General features: G+C 55.0%; 2 protein-coding genes and 1 long non-coding RNA gene across 3 annotated transcripts in view; 1 reads left to right on the forward strand and 2 right to left on the reverse strand.

Moving 5' to 3' along the window:
* LOC145534158 (uncharacterized) overlaps window positions 1–21,674 on the forward strand; it is a 116,732-nt gene that overhangs the window by 89,128 nt on the left and 5,930 nt on the right. Inside the window, exons 13-15 of the long non-coding RNA XR_014074286.1 lie at window positions 2,511–2,622; window positions 10,140–10,251; window positions 17,768–17,879. This is a non-coding gene — a long non-coding RNA (uncharacterized LOC145534158). The remainder of the gene's footprint in view (window positions 1–2,510; window positions 2,623–10,139; window positions 10,252–17,767; window positions 17,880–21,674) is intronic.
* Window positions 4,481–9,704, reverse strand: LOC145533864 (uncharacterized). The gene is made up of 3 exons (XM_081561209.1): window positions 6,260–9,704; window positions 5,548–5,860; window positions 4,481–5,295 (listed from the first exon to the last, which is right to left on the reverse strand). Exons 1-3 carry the CDS (start codon window positions 6,494–6,496, stop codon window positions 4,664–4,666), a joined length of 1,182 nt encoding a protein of 393 aa, XP_081417335.1. The 5' UTR covers window positions 6,497–9,704; the 3' UTR covers window positions 4,481–4,663.
* LOC145534136 (uncharacterized) lies at window positions 14,476–21,648 on the reverse strand. The gene is made up of 3 exons (XM_081561509.1): window positions 21,517–21,648; window positions 20,805–21,117; window positions 14,476–20,552 (listed from the first exon to the last, which is right to left on the reverse strand). Exons 1-3 carry the CDS (start codon window positions 21,631–21,633, stop codon window positions 19,921–19,923), a joined length of 1,062 nt encoding a protein of 353 aa, XP_081417635.1. The 5' UTR covers window positions 21,634–21,648; the 3' UTR covers window positions 14,476–19,920.

The raw sequence follows: 21,674 nt of genomic DNA on the forward strand, positions 1-21,674 counted from the left end.
ATGGAAACCCATTGGTGTACTTCGTGTACCTCTTTCCCTTAATTGAAGAGACCCATTTCTACCTCCGCCCAGCAAATGGCAAGGAGACTCTGATGTTAAGGAGCCTTTGACCTACGCTTCTTTCTAGCTATCTCATGACATCAGTCTTTAGGGTGAGGTTTTTCCCCAATATTGAGGTGGTCTGAGATCCAAACCAATAGCGTTCTTCAGATGTAGCTGTCTGGGTTTCCCATGGACATTGATTGAAGAGGCTTTCTTGTTCCCATTTGGATAATCTCCCCTTCTGTGTCAGAGATGAGTTGACGATGGATGCTGGGGTTTGTTTCTGGACCCTCAACTTTATTCCATCGATCTGGATCTGTGTGTGTTGTTGTATTCCCAATAGCATACTGTCCTGCCGCTGCTGCTGCTGCTGCTAAGTCACTTCAGTCGTGTCAGACTCTGCGCGACCCCATGGCCTGCAGCCTACCAGGCTCCTCCGTCCAGGGCATTTTCCAGGCAAGAGTACTGGAGTGGGTCGCCATTGCCTTCTCCGATACTCTCCTGAGGATCCTAGTTTGGTCGTCTAATTTCCTTTCACACAACCTTGGATGTCCGTATCGGGGCCTTTTCGTCGGATTGTATTGACAATTTAGGCTCTTTTCTGTTTCCGTAACCCCTTTTGCAATTCTTTGTTCGGTGCGAAAATGCATTGGCATTTTGGGAGGAATAGCATCGAAGCTGTGGATTGCCTTGTGGGGCTGTGACATCATTTTACCAATAGGAATTTTTCAAGCCCTGAGCACAGCTTCTCTCTCCAGTGATTGGTGTGGGCTTGATCTTCCTTCTTCCATCTCTCGCCGTTTTGTGAGAACAGGTGCATCCTTCCCTTCTGGGTTAGATGGACTCGTGGATATCACTTCAGTGCATGGCATTGTCAGTGGGGGTGATAATTCCCTTCTCGTTGGAAGACTTTGCTGTGAGTATTAGAAATGCAAGTGACTTCTCTTCCCCTTCCTCCCTGTCCATCTCTCAGAGCCACCGGGAAACAGAGGCCTCATCCACGGTCACACAGGCCTGAGGGGGTGCAACTAGACTGTTGTTTCTTCAGGCCCTCAGTGCTGGACATCATCCGGGATCCTCTGTGTGTGTCTTCCTCAGTCTGGTGTCCCTTCAGACCTTTCCCTAGTTTTCACAGGCTTGTTGTGTTGGTGTTCTTTGTCTGTTTGGAGACACATCCTTGATAAGCTTTGTGTTTCCACTCATTCGTCTGGCGATGTATGACCTGTCTTTTGCTTTTGTCATGAGGTCTTTCCCACAGTAGATATCTTTGATTTTGCCAAGTCCACTGTATTCTCTGGGTTTTTTTGTGGACTGCCTTTTAGTTTTGTGTGTGAAGACTCAAAGCACGTGTCCGGTTTCTGCTCATTGTTCTTCTAGATTGGTGACAAGTTTTCACGGAAAGTTTGTCTAGGGATAAGTGGAAGTGAACTCGGTGTAAGGTGTCAAGTCTCCATCTCCATTCATGTCATCCCCTGCAGTTTCCAATTCCCTGTTCCTGAGTGGTTTTGGAGACCTTGTGGGGAGTTTGGTTGCATTGGAGTTTGCATTACCACCTTGATTCGATTCACACTGTTCTGCCGTCAGGGACACTGTCAAGGGGGAGTGAGGAGCAGCCTGCACTTCCAGCAGTGACCACACGGTGGGGCGAGTGCTGCTCTCCCCTCTGGGAGCCCCAGGCCACAGGCATCCCAGTGAGGAGCCAGCTCTGTGCTCAGCTGAAAGGAGTTAGTCTCTCAGGGGCCTCTGAGCCCTTGCCTTTGGATCACCCAGGGTGGGCATTGACTGGGACAGAAAAAATTGCCCTGAATTCCATGGACGGAAGAGCCTGGCTGTGTAGAGTTCGTGGGTTGCCGTGAATCAGACACAACTGAGGACAGAAAAATTCAATACATTAAAACACTTTTGGGGGGTGGGGGTGAGTGAAAGGGGGTGATGTGGGTTTTTTTGTCTTATATAACAGCCAAGGGAAATCTAGTTTAAACCTAAATTCACATAGACGGGAAAGGTATAGCTCTCCGTCACCCTATTAAAAAAAAAAAAAAACTACTAAACTTTTCTGAAAGTTTATTTACTAGCTTCCTTGAGCAGTTCATGGTGAAGCTTTTTTTTTTTTTTTTTTTCTGTGACATTGGCCTCATTAAAAAGTACGGTTTGCCTTTACTGGATAATTTTGTTCATTGGTTTCTTAGGGAACCTTGGTAATATTTGAGTTTCCTGGGGAGTATGGTCACATGACCTGGCCCTGGCCAATCGGTGCGTTCCACCTCCCTGGCCACTGTGATTGGCTCCGGGCTGGGGCAGTGCCCAATCGGGGCCCAGGGCCGGGCCTGACGTTGGAAGCCAGGGGAAGACGAGCTGTCGTCCTGCTGGGGTAGGGGAAGGGGTGGGGCCGGGGGAGGTCAGGCTCCAGCAGTGGGAGGGGCGTGAGGTCCGCCTGCGGCAGTTGGTGACCTTCCCGCTCCCCTCAGGGCAGAGCCGCCGGCCTGAGAATGAGGGCGCTGCTGAGCCCAGGGGCTGGGATGGCCCGTTGCTGCTGTGGTCCCAGAGCTCCACCCGAGACCTGAGGGAAACCTTCTGCCCGTGAGTCCTCTCCCGCTTGTCTGTCAGCTTGTTTGAAGCATGCTGGGTTTTCTGCCCAGCTGGCTAAGGGGAGTCCCTGGAAATGCAATGGTGTGGGTTTTGGCAGACTTCAGGGAAGACATGCCAGATGAGCCTGGGAGACTCCAGCTTAATCTGGATTCAGGAGATATCTCTTCGGGCCAGCTAGTAATTGTAGGATAAGCCTAATGAGTCTTCACAGGATGAAGAGAGTAACGTGCCAAGGTAGCATTCGATGTCCTCATTCGAGAGGATGAAGCTGGTGCTCAGAGAAGGGGGGAACTTGGCCACAGCAAGGAGGTGTGCACCCAGACAGAACCCCCAGATCCGGCCATTGGAGCTCAGGGAGGCCACTGGTGTGGCTTGTCCCTGTGGCAGGGGCCGAGGCACGCAGCCCACCCTGATTCCTGTGGGGGCCTGACTTGGGAAGTGCCATCTGGTAGCTTTGAGACTCACCAAACCAAATTGCACTGGAGAGAGGAGGGACACCTTCCTTCATCCACCCCCCACCCCCGCCGGCTTCCCACATACCCTGACCCCTTTCTCTCGATTTTGGAGCCATTTCCAGAGTCCCGCTCATATGACCTCATTCGAAGTGCACTGTGGACGAGCTGCCATCTGCAGCTGCTACCACAGCAGCCAAGGGCTTTAGCTCCCGAGTACCTCCCTTCCTTTGGAACTTGGGGGCCCTCTACTCCCCACTTGCACACCACAGACCTTTGCTGAGGATTGTGGGGACCGTCACTCAGTTTGCAGCACGTTGTAGCCATCCCTGTCCTCCCTTGAAACTCAGCTTGTGAGCTCCTTTGGAGCAGCGTGGCCCACCTGGCTGCAACGGAAGAGACACAGCTGACAGTGAAACAACAGCTTAGATCTGAGAGCCGGAAAGCTCTGTCAAAAGGGACCTCCCTCTTCACGCCGTAGAGGCTGTAGGAGCCGCCAGGGTTTCGGAACCAGTGCTGGGGCCAAAATGACTCCACAGCTGTTTTCCTTCCTGGGGAGGGTTCTGGCTTGAGTGGGAATGGCTCAACTCTAAGGTTCTGAAAGCCCACTGTGTGCAGATGCACGGTACACAGAGAGGAGAAGGTGGAGTCCTGCCCTGGAGGTGCTCACAGCTCACGGATGAGCCAGGCAGGCAGGCAGGCAGGGCATGAGAACACCTGAGCTGCCTTCATGAGTGAATGGTGTGGGGGCAGAGGAAGAGAAGCCGGTCTGCTCCCTCATGTGGTGCCCAGGGCAGGTTGTCCCCAGAGGAAACCCTTACGACGGTGAGGAGAATCCCTGCTGTTTCCCAAGGGGTTCCGTCGGTGCGTGTCTTCCCCGGAGCGCTCAGGCCGTCTCTAAAGTACACTGGCCATGGGCATTGCCTCTCCTTGGAACTTCCCATGTGTTTCTCTTTTTTATGGAACAGTGATTTTCTAGAGGGGTTCTGGGCCACAAGGATGTTGGGTCATTTTCTAGCCTTCTGTCATGAAGAACGCTTTCCTGGGCGTTGGGGTGGTTTGTTGTTCCAGCTCCCTTTCTTGGCTTCTTTTGGGAGCTGGTGCAACAAGACGAGCTCAGCCTCTGCCTTCTGGCGGAGATGTCACCCTTGAAACAGCAATGCCTGCCTGGAGATAATGATGGCAGTGGCCAAAAGGGCTTCGTTTGGCACATGGTATCTTGAAAGGACGTACACCGTCCTTTCAGATATCAAAGGCTAGTTCAAATGACATAAAAATGAGAACTCTCCAATGGAGTCTTACAGTAGGTGGAGAGTCCGAAAAACACTGCTTCAGTCATTTCACGGAGAGTCATTGATTGGGGACACCAAGAATATAGGAAGGAATGCACAAAGAAAAGATGAAATTGTGTTCAGGATCGGGGGAAGGGATGAACAGGGCGTGCTTGCCTTGAATCCAGGCTTTGTTGGGGGGTGGGGCATAAAGATCAAACGGGTCTGAAACTACCAAGTGGTGATGGTAACACAGTATCACCAGAGTTACACAACAGTGTTCCCAAATTGCAACAATGATGAGAAAGTTTACGAATCCCAACTTAACCAACAAAAATACAGGAAACCATACAAAAAAGAAAACATCACCAGAAAGGTGGAAACAAACCAAATGCAAAGCAGTTCAGGGGAAAGGAACTCCATGTCCCCTGGGGGCAGACCGAGTTGCCGGCGTCCACGGTGAGCAGACAGGGATGGAGGCTGCAGAGCCGACCGCTCCCCTGGACGTGGTGTTTCCGGCAAGGGCTCTGGGTGTCTGTCCAGAGCGGGGGCTCGTTCTCCCTGCAGGGGTGGGTGAGTCATCGTGGGCGTCTGGGTGTTGCGCGGGAGCCAGGGCAGGCTCTCCCTGCCGAGGCGGTGACTCCTCCTCTGCCTCGGGTTGTCCTGCCAGAGCCCGAGCAGGTACAGGTGCACGTGGAGGTGGAGGTTCTGGCTGAGGGGGTGGGACATCAGTGCCTGGGGCTGGGGGTCCTGCAGGCACGGAGATCCGATCTGCCCAGTGTGCTGGCCAGTACCCAGCTGGCCTGGTGTCTCTGCGAGGGCAAGTCTCGGTTCTCCATCTGCCCTCGGTGGATCCCTGGGTCCTGCACCTGGAGCCACCACCTCTGTAGGGACAGGTCTGGGAAGTGGAGCCTGGTTCCAGTTGGAGGTCAGTGCTAGAGCTGGGGGAGAAGCAAAGTTTGCCCACAGGCCAGCCTTGGCATGTGCGTATCCCGGGACAGAAAGCTTCCAAGAGATTCCCAAAGAATACCCAGCGTCGGATGTCTTTTGGGACTGAAGTGTGCAAGACGGGGGGCGGGGGGTGTGAGGCCAGTGCTTGCTGCAGGCCCAGCAGCAGCTTTCGGGGACTCGTCCCTGTGTAGCTCAGCACCCCGTCCCCACACACTCCCGTGCAGCAGCCCCAGCGTCCTCACCTCTGTGCTCTGGCGTGCTGGGCTCCAGGTCCTCCTGCTGCCTCAGAGGCCGGGGTTCTCGGGACTCTGGGTCGGAGCCGGGTGTGCTGAGCTCCGTGGCAGCCTCAGACTGGGCCGGCGGGTGTATCCTAGGCGGTGTCTCTGCAGCAGGCCTTCCCCGCCTCCTCTTCTCCCCCGGTGGGGCTGATGCCTCCGTGGGCACGCTCACCTGGAGCCTGCACTGGGCCTCACGGGCGGGGGGGTGGTGCTCCGACCCCTCCCTCCGGGAGGTGGATGGGGTGTCCCCGTCCTCGGCCTCATCACGTGGGAAGCTCTGCAACGACAGTGACCGTCAGCCAGCCATGCTGGGAGTTTTCCAAGCTGGGCCTGGCCAGTGGAACCGCTGCTTCTGCCTGCTCGAACTTCTCTTCCCAGAAGGGTCAGAGACGTGTGTCTGCTCAGATCCCCACCCGGGAGGAAAGAGACCCACCTGTGGGTGTGAGGTCAGCCTGGGCGGCCGCCGCTGCCCGCACACTCCCCATCGGGCCCAGCCTGCTCTCCCCTGGGGTGTGGACACAACTTGTCCGCAGGCTTCTGACCCCACATCCGCCTGGGCTTCCTTGAGGGAGACACACCCCGAGAAACCCGCATCCACACACACAGGCAAAGGACCCGGTGTTTCCGGGTGGCATGGGCGAGGTGGCCTGGCCCGGCCTGGGGCTCCCCGTGTTACCTTTCTGTTTCTCCGGGCAAACGGCCAGAGGCCTCTCGGGGGTGTCCTGAGCCAACGTCGACAGGGTGCCCACGCACACTGCCTGTGAGCTCTCCTGAGGCCCCGGCCTCTGGGCATGGGCAAACAGCAGAACATCCTGGCAGCAAGTGATCTGGCTGGGGGCTCCTCTCCGCTCTGGAGGCCTGGATACCCGGGTTGCGGGTTCTGTTGGGTTCTGTTGCCGGCAGGTGACATCATCGCCTGGGGTTCGTGCTGAGGTCCCTTCCCCAAAACTTCCCAAGGGAATCTCTGGGTTTCTGACTGCTCGACCACCCCCCTTAGGCCATGTGCAGGCACAGAGACGCCCACACAGCCCAGCCCACAGCCCTGGGGAGGCCTGGGTGCAGCCAGGGCCTGAGCTCCGAGGGCCCTGCTGCTCTCAGACCAGGCTCCTTCTTCTCATAAGTGGTGTGGCCCTGGACAAGCATATGCCCCTCAGGGTTTCCCCAGTCTCTCCATCTGCAGAGTGGGGGTCATTCTCCCATCTGCTTCCTAGGTCTGTCGGCCTACGAGCAGCTCCATGCCTTTCCACCTGGGGCCGATATCACGTGGAGCTCGTGCGCTGAGACTTCAGAAAGAAAGATTCCATCCAGGGCTGACATAGCACAGAATGGGGCAGAACGAGGCCTGGATGTGCCGTGGTACCCAGGAAAAGGCACTCCCCCTCCTGACTGTTTTGAGACCCCGCATCCAAGTTGGAGGACCGAAAGGAAGACTCGAAGGTCTCCCTCTCTTGTAGAAAAGAGTAGCCAACTTTCTGGTCCTGTTTCCATTGAGATTCTGTTCAAGTGTCCCAGCTCGGCTTCTGCGGGTGGCTGAGCTTCTAATGGCTCCCTGCGTTCTTGTCTTTTCCTCTGCAAACCTTCCGTCCTTTTCCCCCTTCTGGGGTGGATGGGCGCTGTCATTGCTTCTACCTTCGAGACAGATTGAGGAAAAGTCTGGACCATCGACTCCTTTCCTCTCTTTGGTTCCGTGTCTCTCTCTGGCTGTGTCCCTCTCTTTTCCTTTCTCAATTCCCTCTGTGTCTTCCTCTTTCTCTCTCGTGTGTGAATGGATGGATGCTAGGAATTCCACATGTATATGATTAGATGAGGGTTATGTTTTAGGGATAGGTTAGAGGGAGAGAAAGGCTTCAGGTCGGAGTTGGTCATAGGGGAAGGGTCAAGGGTGGTGGTGGTGTTTCTTGGAATCTGAGTGCTGTGCATTCTTCGTCTCTTTCCATATGAACCCCTTCTCAGATACACCACTTGGAAGGAGTCTCTCGTGTTCCGTTTCCTATCTTTTGCATTTGTGAATGCTTAGCTTCTCTGTTGTGAAGAGGTTCCATTGGATGGAAACCCATTGGTGTACTTCGTGTACCTCTTTCCCTTAATTGAAGAGACCCATTTCTACCTCCGCCCAGCAAATGGCAAGGAGACTCTGATGTTAAGGAGCCTTTGACCTACGCTTCTTTCTAGCTATCTCATGACATCAGTCTTTAGGGTGAGGTTTTTCCCCAATATTGAGGTGGTCTGAGATCCAAACCAATAGCGTTCTTCAGATGTAGCTGTCTGGGTTTCCCATGGACATTGATTGAAGAGGCTTTCTTGTTCCCATTTGGATAATCTCCCCTTCTGTGTCAGAGATGAGTTGACGATGGATGCTGGGGTTTGTTTCTGGACCCTCAACTTTATTCCATCGATCTGGATCTGTGTGTGTTGTTGTATTCCCAATAGCATACTGTCCTGCCGCTGCTGCTGCTGCTGCTAAGTCACTTCAGTCGTGTCAGACTCTGCGCGACCCCATGGCCTGCAGCCTACCAGGCTCCTCCGTCCAGGGCATTTTCCAGGCAAGAGTACTGGAGTGGGTCGCCATTGCCTTCTCCGATACTCTCCTGAGGATCCTAGTTTGGTCGTCTAATTTCCTTTCACACAACCTTGGATGTCCGTATCGGGGCCTTTTCGTCGGATTGTATTGACAATTTAGGCTCCTTTCTGTTTCCGTAACCCCTTTTGCAATTCTTTGTTCGGTGCGAAAATGCATTGGCATTTTGGGAGGAATAGCATCGAAGCTGTGGATTGCCTTGTGGGGCTGTGACATCATTTTACCAATAGGAATTCTTTCAAGCCCTGAGCACAGCTTCTCTCTCCAGTGATTGGTGTGGGCTTGATCTTCCTTCTTCCATCTCTCGCCGTTTTGTGAGAACAGGTGCATCCTTCCCTTCTGGGTTAGATGGACTCGTGGATATCACTTCAGTGCATGGCATTGTCAGTGGGGGTGATAATTCCCTTCTCATTGGAAGACTTTGCTGTGAGTATTAGAAATGCAAGTGACTTCTCTTCCCCTTCCTCCCTGTCCATCTCTCAGAGCCACCGGGAAACAGAGGCCTCATCCACGGTCACACAGGCCTGAGGGGGTGCAACTAGACTGTTGTTTCTTCAGGCCCTCAGTGCTGGACATCATCCGGGATCCTCTGTGTGTGTCTTCCTCAGTCTGGTGTCCCTTCAGACCTTTCCCTAGTTTTCACAGGCTTGTTGTGTTGGTGTTCTTTGTCTGTTTGGAGACACATCCTTGATAAGCTTTGTGTTTCCACTCATTCGTCTGGCGATGTATGACCTGTCTTTTGCTTTTGTCATGAGGTCTTTCCCACAGTAGATATCTTTGATTTTGCCAAGTCCACTGTATTCTCTGGGTTTTTTTGTGGACTGCCTTTTAGTTTTGTGTGTGAAGACTCAAAGCACGTGTCCGGTTTCTGCTCATTGTTCTTCTAGATTGGTGACAAGTTTTCACGGAAAGTTTGTCTAGGGATAAGTGGAAGTGAACTCGGTGTAAGGTGTCAAGTCTCCATCTCCATTCATGTCATCCCCTGCAGTTTCCAATTCCCTGTTCCTGAGTGGTTTTGGAGACCTTGTGGGGAGTTTGGTTGCATTGGAGTTTGCATTACCACCTTGATTCGATTCACACTGTTCTGCCGTCAGGGACACTGTCAAGGGGGAGTGAGGAGCAGCCTGCACTTCCAGCAGTGACCACACGGTGGGGCGAGTGCTGCTCTCCCCTCTGGGAGCCCCAGGCCACAGGCATCCCAGTGAGGAGCCAGCTCTGTGCTCAGCTGAAAGGAGTTAGTCTCTCAGGGGCCTCTGAGCCCTTGCCTTTGGATCACCCAGGGTGGGCATTGACTGGGACAGAAAAAATTGCCCTGAATTCCATGGGCGGAAGAGCCTGGCTGTGTAGAGTTCGTGGGTTGCCGTGAATCAGACACAACTGAGGACAGAAAAATTCAATACATTAAAACACTTTTGGGGGGTGGGGGTGAGTGAAAGGGGGTGATGTGGGTTTTTTTGTCTTATATAACAGCCAAGGGAAATCTAGTTTAAACCTAAATTCACATAGACGGGAAAGGTATAGCTCTCCGTCACCCTATTAAAAAAAAAAAAAAACTACTAAACTTTTCTGAAAGTTTATTTACTAGCTTCCTTGAGCAGTTCATGGTGAAGCTTTTTTTTTTTTTTTTTTTCTGTGACATTGGCCTCATTAAAAAGTACGGTTTGCCTTTACTGGATAATTTTGTTCATTGGTTTCTTAGGGAACCTTGGTAATATTTGAGTTTCCTGGGGAGTATGGTCACATGACCTGGCCCTGGCCAATCGGTGCGTTCCACCTCCCTGGCCACTGTGATTGGCTCCGGGCTGGGGCAGTGCCCAATCGGGGCCCAGGGCCGGGCCTGACGTTGGAAGCCAGGGGAAGACGAGCTGTCGTCCTGCTGGGGTAGGGGAAGGGGTGGGGCCGGGGGAGGTCAGGCTCCAGCAGTGGGAGGGGCGTGAGGTCCGCCTGCGGCAGTTGGTGACCTTCCCGCTCCCCTCAGGGCAGAGCCGCCGGCCTGAGAATGAGGGCGCTGCTGAGCCCAGGGGCTGGGATGGCCCGTTGCTGCTGTGGTCCCAGAGCTCCACCCGAGACCTGAGGGAAACCTTCTGCCCGTGAGTCCTCTCCCGCTTGTCTGTCAGCTTGTTTGAAGCATGCTGGGTTTTCTGCCCAGCTGGCTAAGGGGAGTCCCTGGAAATGCAATGGTGTGGGTTTTGGCAGACTTCAGGGAAGACATGCCAGATGAGCCTGGGAGACTCCAGCTTAATCTGGATTCAGGAGATATCTCTTCGGGCCAGCTAGTAATTGTAGGATAAGCCTAATGAGTCTTCACAGGATGAAGAGAGTAACGTGCCAAGGTAGCATTCGATGTCCTCATTCGAGAGGATGAAGCTGGTGCTCAGAGAAGGGGGGAACTTGGCCACAGCAAGGAGGTGTGCACCCAGACAGAACCCCCAGATCCGGCCATTGGAGCTCAGGGAGGCCACTGGTGTGGCTTGTCCCTGTGGCAGGGGCCGAGGCACGCAGCCCACCCTGATTCCTGTGGGGGCCTGACTTGGGAAGTGCCATCTGGTAGCTTTGAGACTCACCAAACCAAATTGCACTGGAGAGAGGAGGGACACCTTCCTTCATCCACCCCCCACCCCCGCCGGCTTCCCACATACCCTGACCCCTTTCTCTCGATTTCGGAGCCATTTCCAGAGTCCCGCTCATATGACCTCATTCGAAGTGCACTGTGGACGAGCTGCCATCTGCAGCTGCTACCACAGCAGCCAAGGGCTTTAGCTCCCGAGTACCTCCCTTCCTTTGGAACTTGGGGGCCCTCTACTCCCCACTTGCACACCACAGACCTTTGCTGAGGATTGTGGGGACCCTCACTCAGTTTGCAGCACGTTGTAGCCATCCCTGTCCTCCCTTGAAACTCAGCTTGTGAGCTCCTTTGGAGCAGCGTGGCCCACCTGGCTGCAACGGAAGAGACACAGCTGACAGTGAAACAACAGCTTAGATCTGAGAGCCGGAAAGCTCTGTCAAAAGGGACCTCCCTCTTCACGCCGTAGAGGCTGTAGGAGCCGCCAGGGTTTCGGAACCAGTGCTGGGGCCAAAATGACTCCACAGCTGTTTTCCTTCCTGGGGAGGGTTCTGGCTTGAGTGGGAATGGCTCAAGTCTAAGGTTCTGAAAGCCCACTGTGTGCAGATGCACGGTACACAGAGAGGAGAAGGTGGAGTCCTGCCCTGGAGGTGGTCACAGCTCACGGATGAGCCAGGCAGGCAGGCAGGCAGGGCATGAGAACACCTGAGCTGCCTTCATGAGTGAATGGTGTGGGGGCAGAGGAAGAGAAGCCGGTCTGCTCCCTCATGTGGTGCCCAGGGCAGGTTGTCCCCAGAGGAAACCCTTACGACGGTGAGGAGAATCCCTGCTGTTTCCCAAGGGGTTCCGTCGGTGCGTGTCTTCCCCGGAGCGCTCAGGCCGTCTCTAAAGTACACTGGCCATGGGCATTGCCTCTCCTTGGAACTTCCCATGTGTTTCTCTTTTTTATGGAACAGTGATTTTCTAGAGGGGTTCTGGGCCACAAGGATGTTGGGTCATTTTCTAGCCTTCTGTCATGAAGAACGCTTTCCTGGGCGTTGGGGTGGTTTGTTGTTCCAGCTCCCTTTCTTGGCTTCTTTTGGGAGCTGGTGCAACAAGACGAGCTCAGCCTCTGCCTTCTGGCTGAGATGTCACCCTTGAAACAGCAATGCCTGCCTGGAGATAATGATGGCAGTGGCCAAAAGGGCTTCGTTTGGCACATGGTATCTTGAAAGGACGTACACCGTCCTTTCAGATATCAAAGGCTAGTTCAAATGACATAAAAATGAGAACTCTCCAATGGAGTCTTACAGTAGGTGGAGAGTCCGAAAAACACTGCTTCAGTCATTTCACGGAGAGTCATTGATTGGGGACACCAAGAATATAGGAAGGAATGCACAAAGAAAAGATGAAATTGTGTTCAGGATCGGGGGAAGGGATGAACAGGGCGTGCTTGCCTTGAATCCAGGCTTTGTTGGGGGGTGGGGCATAAAGATCAAACGGGTCTGAAACTACCAAGTGGTGATGGTAACACAGTATCACCAGAGTTACACAACAGTGTTCCCAAATTGCAACAATGATGAGAAAGTTTACGAATCCCAACTTAACCAACAAAAATACAGGAAACCATACAAAAAAGAAAACATCACCAGAAAGGTGGAAACAAACCAAATGCAAAGCAGTTCAGGGGAAAGGAACTCCATGTCCCCTGGGGGCAGACCGAGTTGCCGGCGTCCACGGTGAGCAGACAGGGATGGAGGCTGCAGAGCCGACCGCTCCCCTGGACGTGGTGTTTCCGGCAAGGGCTCTGGGTGTCTGTCCAGAGCGGGGGCTCGTTCTCCCTGCAGGGGTGGGTGAGTCATCGTGGGCGTCTGGGTGTTGCGCGGGAGCCAGGGCAGGCTCTCCCTGCCGAGGCGGTGACTCCTCCTCTGCCTCGGGTTGTCCTGCCAGAGCCCGAGCAGGTACAGGTGCACGTGGAGGTGGAGGTTCTGGCTGAGGGGGTGGGACATCAGTGCCTGGGGCTGGGGGTCCTGCAGGCACGGAGATCCGATCTGCCCAGTGTGCTGGCCAGTACCCAGCTGGCCTGGTGTCTCTGCGAGGGCAAGTCTCGGTTCTCCATCTGCCCTCGGTGGATCCCTGGGTCCTGCACCTGGAGCCACCACCTCTGTAGGGACAGGTCTGGGAAGTGGAGCCTGGTTCCAGTTGGAGGTCAGTGCTAGAGCTGGGGGAGAAGCAAAGTTTGCCCACAGGCCAGCCTTGGCATGTGCGTATCCCGGGACAGAAAGCTTCCAAGAGATTCCCAAAGAATACCCAGCGTCGGATGTCTTTTGGGACTGAAGTGTGCAAGACGGGGGGCGGGGGGTGTGAGGCCAGTGCTTGCTGCAGGCCCAGCAGCAGCTTTCGGGGACTCGTCCCTGTGTAGCTCAGCACCCCGTCCCCACACACTCCCGTGCAGCAGCCCCAGCGTCCTCACCTCTGTGCTCTGGCGTGCTGGGCTCCAGGTCCTCCTGCTGCCTCAGAGGCCGGGGTTCTCGGGACTCTGGGTCGGAGCCGGGTGTGCTGAGCTCCGTGGCAGCCTCAGACTGGGCCGGCGGGTGTATCCTAGGCGGTGTCTCTGCAGCAGGCCTTCCCCGCCTCCTCTTCTCCCCCGGTGGGGCTGATGCCTCCGTGGGCACGCTCACCTGGAGCCTGCACTGGGCCTCACGGGCGGGGGGGTGGTGCTCCGACCCCTCCCTCCGGGAGGTGGATGGGGTGTCCCCGTCCTCGGCCTCATCACGTGGGAAGCTCTGCAACGACAGTGACCGTCAGCCAGCCATGCTGGGAGTTTTCCAAGCTGGGCCTGGCCAGTGGAACCGCTGCTTCTGCCTGCTCGAACTTCTCTTCCCAGAAGGGTCAGAGACGTGTGTCTGCTCAGATCCCCACCCGGGAGGAAAGAGACCCACCTGTGGGTGTGAGGTCAGCCTGGGCGGCCGCCGCTGCCCGCACACTCCCCATCGGGCCCAGCCTGCTCTCCCCTGGGGTGTGGACACAACTTGTCCGCAGGCTTCTGACCCCACATCCGCCTGGGCTTCCTTGAGGGAGACACACCCCGAGAAACCCGCATCCACACACACAGGCAAAGGACCCGGTGTTTCCGGGTGGCATGGGCGAGGTGGCCTGGCCCGGCCTGGGGCTCCCCGTGTTACCTTTCTGTTTCTCCGGGCAAACGGCCAGAGGCCTCTCGGGGGTGTCCTGAGCCAACGTCGACAGGGTGCCCACGCACACTGCCTGTGAGCTCTCCTGAGGCCCCGGCCTCTGGGCATGGGCAAACAGCAGAACATCCTGGCAGCAAGTGATCTGGCTGGGGGCTCCTCTCCGCTCTGGAGGCCTGGATACCCGGGTTGCGGGTTCTGTTGGGTTCTGTTGCCGGCAGGTGACATCATCGCCTGGGGTTCGTGCTGAGGTCCCTTCCCCAAAACTTCCCAAGGGAATCTCTGGGTTTCTGACTGCTCGACCACCCCCCTTAGGCCATGTGCAGGCACAGAGACGCCCACACAGCCCAGCCCACAGCCCTGGGGAGGCCTGGGTGCAGCCAGGGCCTGAGCTCCGAGGGCCCTGCTGCTCTCAGACCAGGCTCCTTCTTCTCATAAGTGGTGTGGCCCTGGACAAGCATATGCCCCTCAGGGTTTCCCCAGTCTCTCCATCTGCAGAGTGGGGGTCATTCTCCCATCTGCTTCCTAGGTCTGTCGGCCTACGAGCAGCTCCATGCCTTTCCACCTGGGGCCGATATCACGTGGAGCTCGTGCGCTGAGACTTCAGAAAGAAAGATTCCATCCAGGGCTGACATAGCACAGAATGGGGCAGAACGAGGCCTGGATGTGCCGTGGTACCCAGGAAAAGGCACTCCCCCTCCTGACTGTTTTGAGACCCCGCATCCAAGTTGGAGGACCGAAAGGAAGACTCGAAGGTATCCCTCTCTTGTAGAAAAGAGTAGCCAACTTTCTGGTCCTGTTTCCATTGAGATTCTGTTCAAGTGTCCCAGCTCGGCTTCTGCGGGTGGCTGAGCTTCTAATGGCTCCCTGCGTTCTTGTCTTTTCCTCTGCAAACCTTCCGTCCTTTTCCCCCTTCTGGGGTGGATGGGCGCTGTCATTGCTTCTACCTTCGAGACAGATTGAGGAAAAGTCTGGACCATCGACTCCTTTCCTCTCTTTGGTTCCGTGTCTCTCTCTGGCTGTGTCCCTCTCTTTTCCTTTCTCAATTCCCTCTGTGTCTTCCTCTTTCTCTCTCGTGTGTGAATGGATGGATGCTAGGAATTCCACATGTATATGATTAGATGAGGGTTATGTTTTAGGGATAGGTTAGAGGGAGAGAAAGGCTTCAGGTCGGAGTTGGTCATAGGGGAAGGGTCAAGGGTGGTGGTGGTGTTTCTTGGAATCTGAGTGCTGTGCATTCTTCGTCTCTTTCCATATGAACCCCTTCTCAGATACACCACTTGGAAGGAGTCTCTCGTGTTCCGTTTCCTATCTTTTGCATTTGTGAATGCTTAGCTTCTCTGTTGTGAAGAGGTTCCATTGGATGGAAACCCATTGGTGTACTTCGTGTACCTCTTTCCCTTAATTGAAGAGACCCATTTCTACCTCCGCCCAGCAAATGGCAAGGAGACTCTGATGTTAAGGAGCCTTTGACCTACGCTTCTTTCTAGCTATCTCATGACATCAGTCTTTAGGGTGAGGTTTTTCCCCAATATTGAGGTGGTCTGAGATCCAAACCAATAGCGTTCTTCAGATGTAGCTGTCTGGGTTTCCCATGGACATTGATTGAAGAGGCTTTCTTGTTCCCATTTGGATAATCTCCCCTTCTGTGTCAGAGATGAGTTGACGATGGATGCTGGGGTTTGTTTCTGGACCCTCAACTTTATTCCATCGATCTGGATCTGTGTGTGTTGTTGTATTCCCAATAGCATACTGTCCTGCCGCTGCTGCTGCTGCTGCTAAGTCACTTCAGTCGTGTCAGACTCTGCGCGACCCCATGGCCTGAAGCCTACCAGGCTCCTCCGTCCAGGGCATTTTCCAGGCAAGAGTACTGGAGTGGGTCGCCATTGCCTTCTCCGATACTCTCCTGAGGATCCTAGTTTGGTCGTCTAATTTCCTTTCACACAACCTTGGATGTCCGTATCAGGGCCTTTTCGTCGGATTGTATTGACAATTTAGGCTCTTTTCTGTTTCCGTAACCCCTTTTGCAATTCTTTGTTCAGTGCGAAAATGCATTGGCATTTTGGGAGGAATAGCATCGAAGCTGTGGATTGCCTTGTGGGGCTGTGACATCATTTTACCAATAGGAATTTTTCAAGCCCTGAGCACAGCTTCTCTCTCCAGTGATTGGTGTGGGCTTGATCTTCCTTCTTCCATCTCTCGCCGTTTTGTGAGAACAGGTGCATCCTTCCCTTCTGGGTTAGATGGACTCGTGGATATCACTTCAGTGCATGGCATTGTCAGTGGGGGTGATAATTCCTTTCTCATTGGAAGACTTTGCTGTGAGTATTAGAAATGCAAGTGACTTCTCTTCCCCTTCCTCCCTGTCCATCTCTCAGAGCCACCGGGAAACAGAGGCCTCATCCACGGTCACACAGGCCTGAGGGGGTGCAACTAGACTGTTGTTTCTTCAGGCCCTCAGTGCTGGACATCATCCGGGATCCTCTGTGTGTGTCTTCCTCAGTCTGGTGTCCCTTCAGACCTTTCCCTAGTTTTCACAGGCTTGTTGTGTTGGTGTTCTTTGTCTGTTTGGAGACACATCCTTGATAAGCTTTGTATTTCCACTCATTCGTCTGGCGATGTATGACCTGTCTTTTGCTTTTGTCATGAGGTCTTTCCCACAGTAGATATCTTTGATTTTGCCAAGTCCACTGTATTCTCTGGGATTTTTTGTGGACTGCCTTTTAGTTTTGTGTGTGAAGACTCAAAGCACGTGTCCGGTTTCTGCTCATTGTTCTTCTAGATTGGTGACAAGTTTTCACGGAAAGTTTGTCTAGGGATAAGTGGAAGTGAACTCGGTGTAAGGTGTCAAGTCTCCATCTCCATTCATGTCATCCCCTGCAGTTTCCAATTCCCTGTTCCTGAGTGGTTTTGGAGACCTTGTGGGGAGTTTGGTTGCATTGGAGTTTGCATTACCACCTTGATTCGATTCACACTGTTCTGCCGTCAGGGACACTGTCAAGGGGGAGTGAGGAGCAGCCTGCACTTCCAGCAGTGACCACACGGTGGGGCGAGTGCTGCTCTCCCCTCTGGGAGCCCCAGGCCACAGGCATCCCAGTGAGGAGCCAGCTCTGTGCTCAGCTGAAAGGAGTTAGTCTCTCAGGGGCCTCTGAGCCCTTGCCTTTGGATCACCCAGGGTGGGCATTGACTGGGACAGAAAAAATTGCCCTGAATTCCATGGACGGAAGAGCCTGGCTGTGTAGAGTTCGTGGGTTGCCGTGAATCAGACACAACTGAGGACAGAAAAATTCAATACATTAAAACACTTTTGGGGGGTGGGGGTGAGTGAAAGGGGGTGATGTGGGTTTTTTTGTCTTATATAACAGCCAAGGGAAATCTAGTTTAAACCTAAATTCACATAGACGGGAAAGGTATAGCTCTCCGTCACCCTATTAAAAAAAAAAAAAAAACTACTAAACTTTTCTGAAAGTTTATTTACTAGCTTCCTTGAGCAGTTCATGGTGAAGCTTTTTTTTTTTTTTTTTTCTGTGACATTGGCCTCATTAAAAAGTACGGTTTGCCTTTACTGGATAATTTTGTTCATTGGTTTCTTAGGGAACCTTGGTAATATTTGAGTTTCCTGGGGAGTATGGTCACATGACCTGGCCCTGGCCAATCGGTGCGTTCCACCTCCCTGGCCACTGTGATTGGCTCCGGGCTGGGGCAGTGCCCAATCGGGGCCCAGGGCCGGGCCTGACGTTGGAAGCCAGGGGAAGACGAGCTGTCGTCCTGCTGGGGTAGGGGAAGGGGTGGGGCCGGGGGAGGTCAGGCTCCAGCAGTGGGAGGGGCGTGAGGTCCGCCTGCGGCAGTTGGTGACCTTCCCGCTCCCCTCAGGGCAGAGCCGCCGGCCTGAGAATGAGGGCGCTGCTGAGCCCAGGGGCTGGGATGGCCCGTTGCTGCTGTGGTCCCAGAGCTCCACCCGAGACCTGAGGGAAACCTTCTGCCCGTGAGTCCTCTCCCGCTTGTCTGTCAGCTTGTTTGAAGCATGCTGGGTTTTCTGCCCAGCTGGCTAAGGGGAGTCCCTGGAAATGCAATGGTGTGGGTTTTGGCAGACTTCAGGGAAGACATGCCAGATGAGCCTGGGAGACTCCAGCTTAATCTGGATTCAGGAGATATCTCTTCGGGCCAGCTAGTAATTGTAGGATAAGCCTAATGAGTCTTCACAGGATGAAGAGAGTAACGTGCCAAGGTAGCATTCGATGTCCTCATTCGAGAGGATGAAGCTGGTGCTCAGAGAAGGGGGGAACTTGGCCACAGCAAGGAGGTGTGCACCCAGACAGAACCCCCAGATCCGGCCATTGGAGCTCAGGGAGGCCACTGGTGTGGCTTGTCCCTGTGGCAGGGGCCGAGGCACGCAGCCCACCCTGATTCCTGTGGGGGCCTGACTTGGGAAGTGCCATCTGGTAGCTTTGAGACTCACCAAACCAAATTGCACTGGAGAGAGGAGGGACACCTTCCTTCATCCACCCCCCACCCCCGCCGGCTTCCCACATACCCTGACCCCTTTCTCTCGATTTCGGAGCCATTTCCAGAGTCCCGCTCATATGACCTCATTCGAAGTGCACTGTGGACGAGCTGCCATCTGCAGCTGCTACCACAGCAGCCAAGGGCTTTAGCTCCCGAGTACCTCCCTTCCTTTGGAACTTGGGGGCCCTCTACTCCCCACTTGCACACCACAGACCTTTGCTGAGGATTGTGGGGACCCTCACTCAGTTTGCAGCACGTTGTAGCCATCCCTGTCCTCCCTTGAAACTCAGCTTGTGAGCTCCTTTGGAGCAGCGTGGCCCACCTGGCTGCAACGGAAGAGACACAGCTGACAGTGAAACAACAGCTTAGATCTGAGAGCCGGAAAGCTCTGTCAAAAGGGACCTCCCTCTTCACGCCGTAGAGGCTGTAGGAGCCGCCAGGGTTTCGGAACCAGTGCTGGGGCCAAAATGACTCCACAGCTGTTTTCCTTCCTGGGGAGGGTTCTGGCTTGAGTGGGAATGGCTCAAGTCTAAGGTTCTGAAAGCCCACTGTGTGCAGATGCACGGTACACAGAGAGGAGAAGGTGGAGTCCTGCCCTGGAGGTGGTCACAGCTCACGGATGAGCCAGGCAGGCAGGCAGGCAGGGCATGAGAACACCTGAGCTGCCTTCATGAGTGAATGGTGTGGGGGCAGAGGAAGAGAAGCCGGTCTGCTCCCTCATGTGGTGCCCAGGGCAGGTTGTCCCCAGAGGAAACCCTTACGACGGTGAGGAGAATCCCTGCTGTTTCCCAAGGGGTTCCGTCGGTGCGTGTCTTCCCCGGAGCGCTCAGGCCGTCTCTAAAGTACACTGGCCATGGGCATTGCCTCTCCTTGGAACTTCCCATGTGTTTCTCTTTTTTATGGAACAGTGATTTTCTAGAGGGGTTCTGGGCCACAAGGATGTTGGGTCATTTTCTAGCCTTCTGTCATGAAGAACGCTTTCCTGGGCGTTGGGGTGGTTTGTTGTTCCAGCTCCCTTTCTTGGCTTCTTTTGGGAGCTGGTGCAACAAGACGAGCTCAGCCTCTGCCTTCTGGCTGAGATGTCACCCTTGAAACAGCAATGCCTGCCTGGAGATAATGATGGCAGTTGCCAAAAGGGCTTCGTTTGGCACATGGTATCTTGAAAGGACGTACACCGTCCTTTCAGATATCAAAGGCTAGTTCAAATGACATAAAAATGAGAACTCTCCAATGGAGTCTTACAGTAGGTGGAGAGTCCGAAAAACACTGCTTCAGTCATTTCACGGAGAGTCATTGATTGGGGACACCAAGAATATAGGAAGGAATGCACAAAGAAAAGATGAAATTGTGTTCAGGATCGGGGGAAGGGATGAACAGGGCGTGCTTGCCTTGAATCCAGGCTTTGTTGGGGGGTGGGGCATAAAGATCAAACGGGTCTGAAACTACCAAGTGGTGATGGTAACACAGTATCACCAGAGTTACACAACAGTGTTCCCAAATTGCAACAATGATGAGAAAGTTTACGAATCCCAACTTAACCAACAAAAATACAGGAAACCATACAAAAAAGAAAACATCACCAGAAAGGTGGAAACAAACCAAATGCAAAGCAGTTCAGGGGAAAGGAACTCCATGTCCCCTGGGGGCAGACCGAGTTGCCGGCGTCCACGGTGAGCAGACAGGGATGGAGGCTGCAGAGCCGACCGCTCCCCTGGACGTGGTGTTTCCGGCAAGGGCTCTGGGTGTCTGTCCAGAGCGGGGGCTCGTTCTCCCTGCAGGGGTGGGTGAGTCATCGTGGGCGTCTGGGTGTTGCGCGGGAGCCAGGGCAGGCTCTCCCTGCCGAGGCGGTGACTCCTCCTCTGCCTCGGGTTGTCCTGCCAGAGCCCGAGCAGGTACAGGTGCACGTGGAGGTGGAGGTTCTGGCTGAGGGGGTGGGACATCAGTGCCTGGGGCTGGGGGTCCTGCAGGCACGGAGATCCGATCTGCCCAGTGTGCTGGCCAGTACCCAGCTGGCCTGGTGTCTCTGCGAGGGCAAGTCTCGGTTCTCCATCTGCCCTCGGTGGATCCCTGGGTCCTGCACCTGGAGCCACCACCTCTGTAGGGACAGGTCTGGGAAGTGGAGCCTGGTTCCAGTTGGAGGTCAGTGCTAGAGCTGGGGGAGAAGCAAAGTTTGCCCACAGGCCAGCCTTGGCATGTGCGTATCCCGGGACAGAAAGCTTCCAAGAGATTCCCAAAGAATACCCAGCGTCGGATGTCTTTTGGGACTGAAGTGTGCAAGACGGGGGGCGGGGGGTGTGAGGCCAGTGCTTGCTGCAGGCCCAGCAGCAGCTTTCGGGGACTCGTCCCTGTGTAGCTCAGCACCCCGTCCCCACACACTCCCGTGCAGCAGCCCCAGCGTCCTCACCTCTGTGCTCTGGCGTGCTGGGCTCCAGGTCCTCCTGCTGCCTCAGAGGCCGGGGTTCTCGGGACTCTGGGTCGGAGCCGGGTGTGCTGAGCTCCGTGGCAGCCTCAGACTGGGCCGGCGGGTGTATCCTAGGCGGTGTCTCTGCAGCAGGCCTTCCCCGCCTCCTCTTCTCCCCCGGTGGGGCTGATGCCTCCGTGGGCACGCTCACCTGGAGCCTGCACTGGGCCTCACGGGCGGGGGGGTGGTGCTCCGACCCCTCCCTCCGGGAGGTGGATGGGGTGTCCCCGTCCTCGGCCTCATCACGTGGGAAGCTCTGCAACGACAGTGACCGTCAGCCAGCCATGCTGGGAGTTTTCCAAGCTGGGCCTGGCCAGTGGAACCGCTGCTTCTGCCTGCTCGAACTTCTCTTCCCAGAAGGGTCAGAGACGTGTGTCTGCTCAGATCCCCACCCGGGAGGAAAGAGACCCACCTGTGGGTGTGAGGTCAGCCTGGGCGGCCGCCGCTGCCCGCACACTCCCCATCGGGCCCAGCCTGCTCTCCCCTGGGGTGTGGACACAACTTGTCCGCAGGCTTCTGACCCCACATCCGCCTGGGCTTCCTTGAGGGAGACACACCCCGAGAAACCCGCATCCACACACACAGGCAAAGGACCCGGTGTTTCCGGGTGGCATGGGCGAGGTGGCCTGGCCCGGCCTGGGGCTCCCCGTGTTACCTTTCTGTTTCTCCGGGCAAACGGCCAGAGGCCTCTCGGGGGTGTCCTGAGCCAACGTCGACAGGGTGCCCACGCACACTGCCTGTGAGCTCTCCTGAGGCCCCGGCCTCTGGGCATGGGCAAACAGCAGAACATCCTGGCAGCAAGTGATCTGGCTG

Source organism: Giraffa tippelskirchi, chromosome 14 (assembly GCF_054371585.1).
Source record: "Giraffa tippelskirchi isolate mGirTip1 chromosome 14, T2T-mGirTip1v1.2.pri, whole genome shotgun sequence".
NCBI classification, from domain to species: domain Eukaryota; kingdom Metazoa; phylum Chordata; class Mammalia; order Artiodactyla; family Giraffidae; genus Giraffa; species Giraffa tippelskirchi.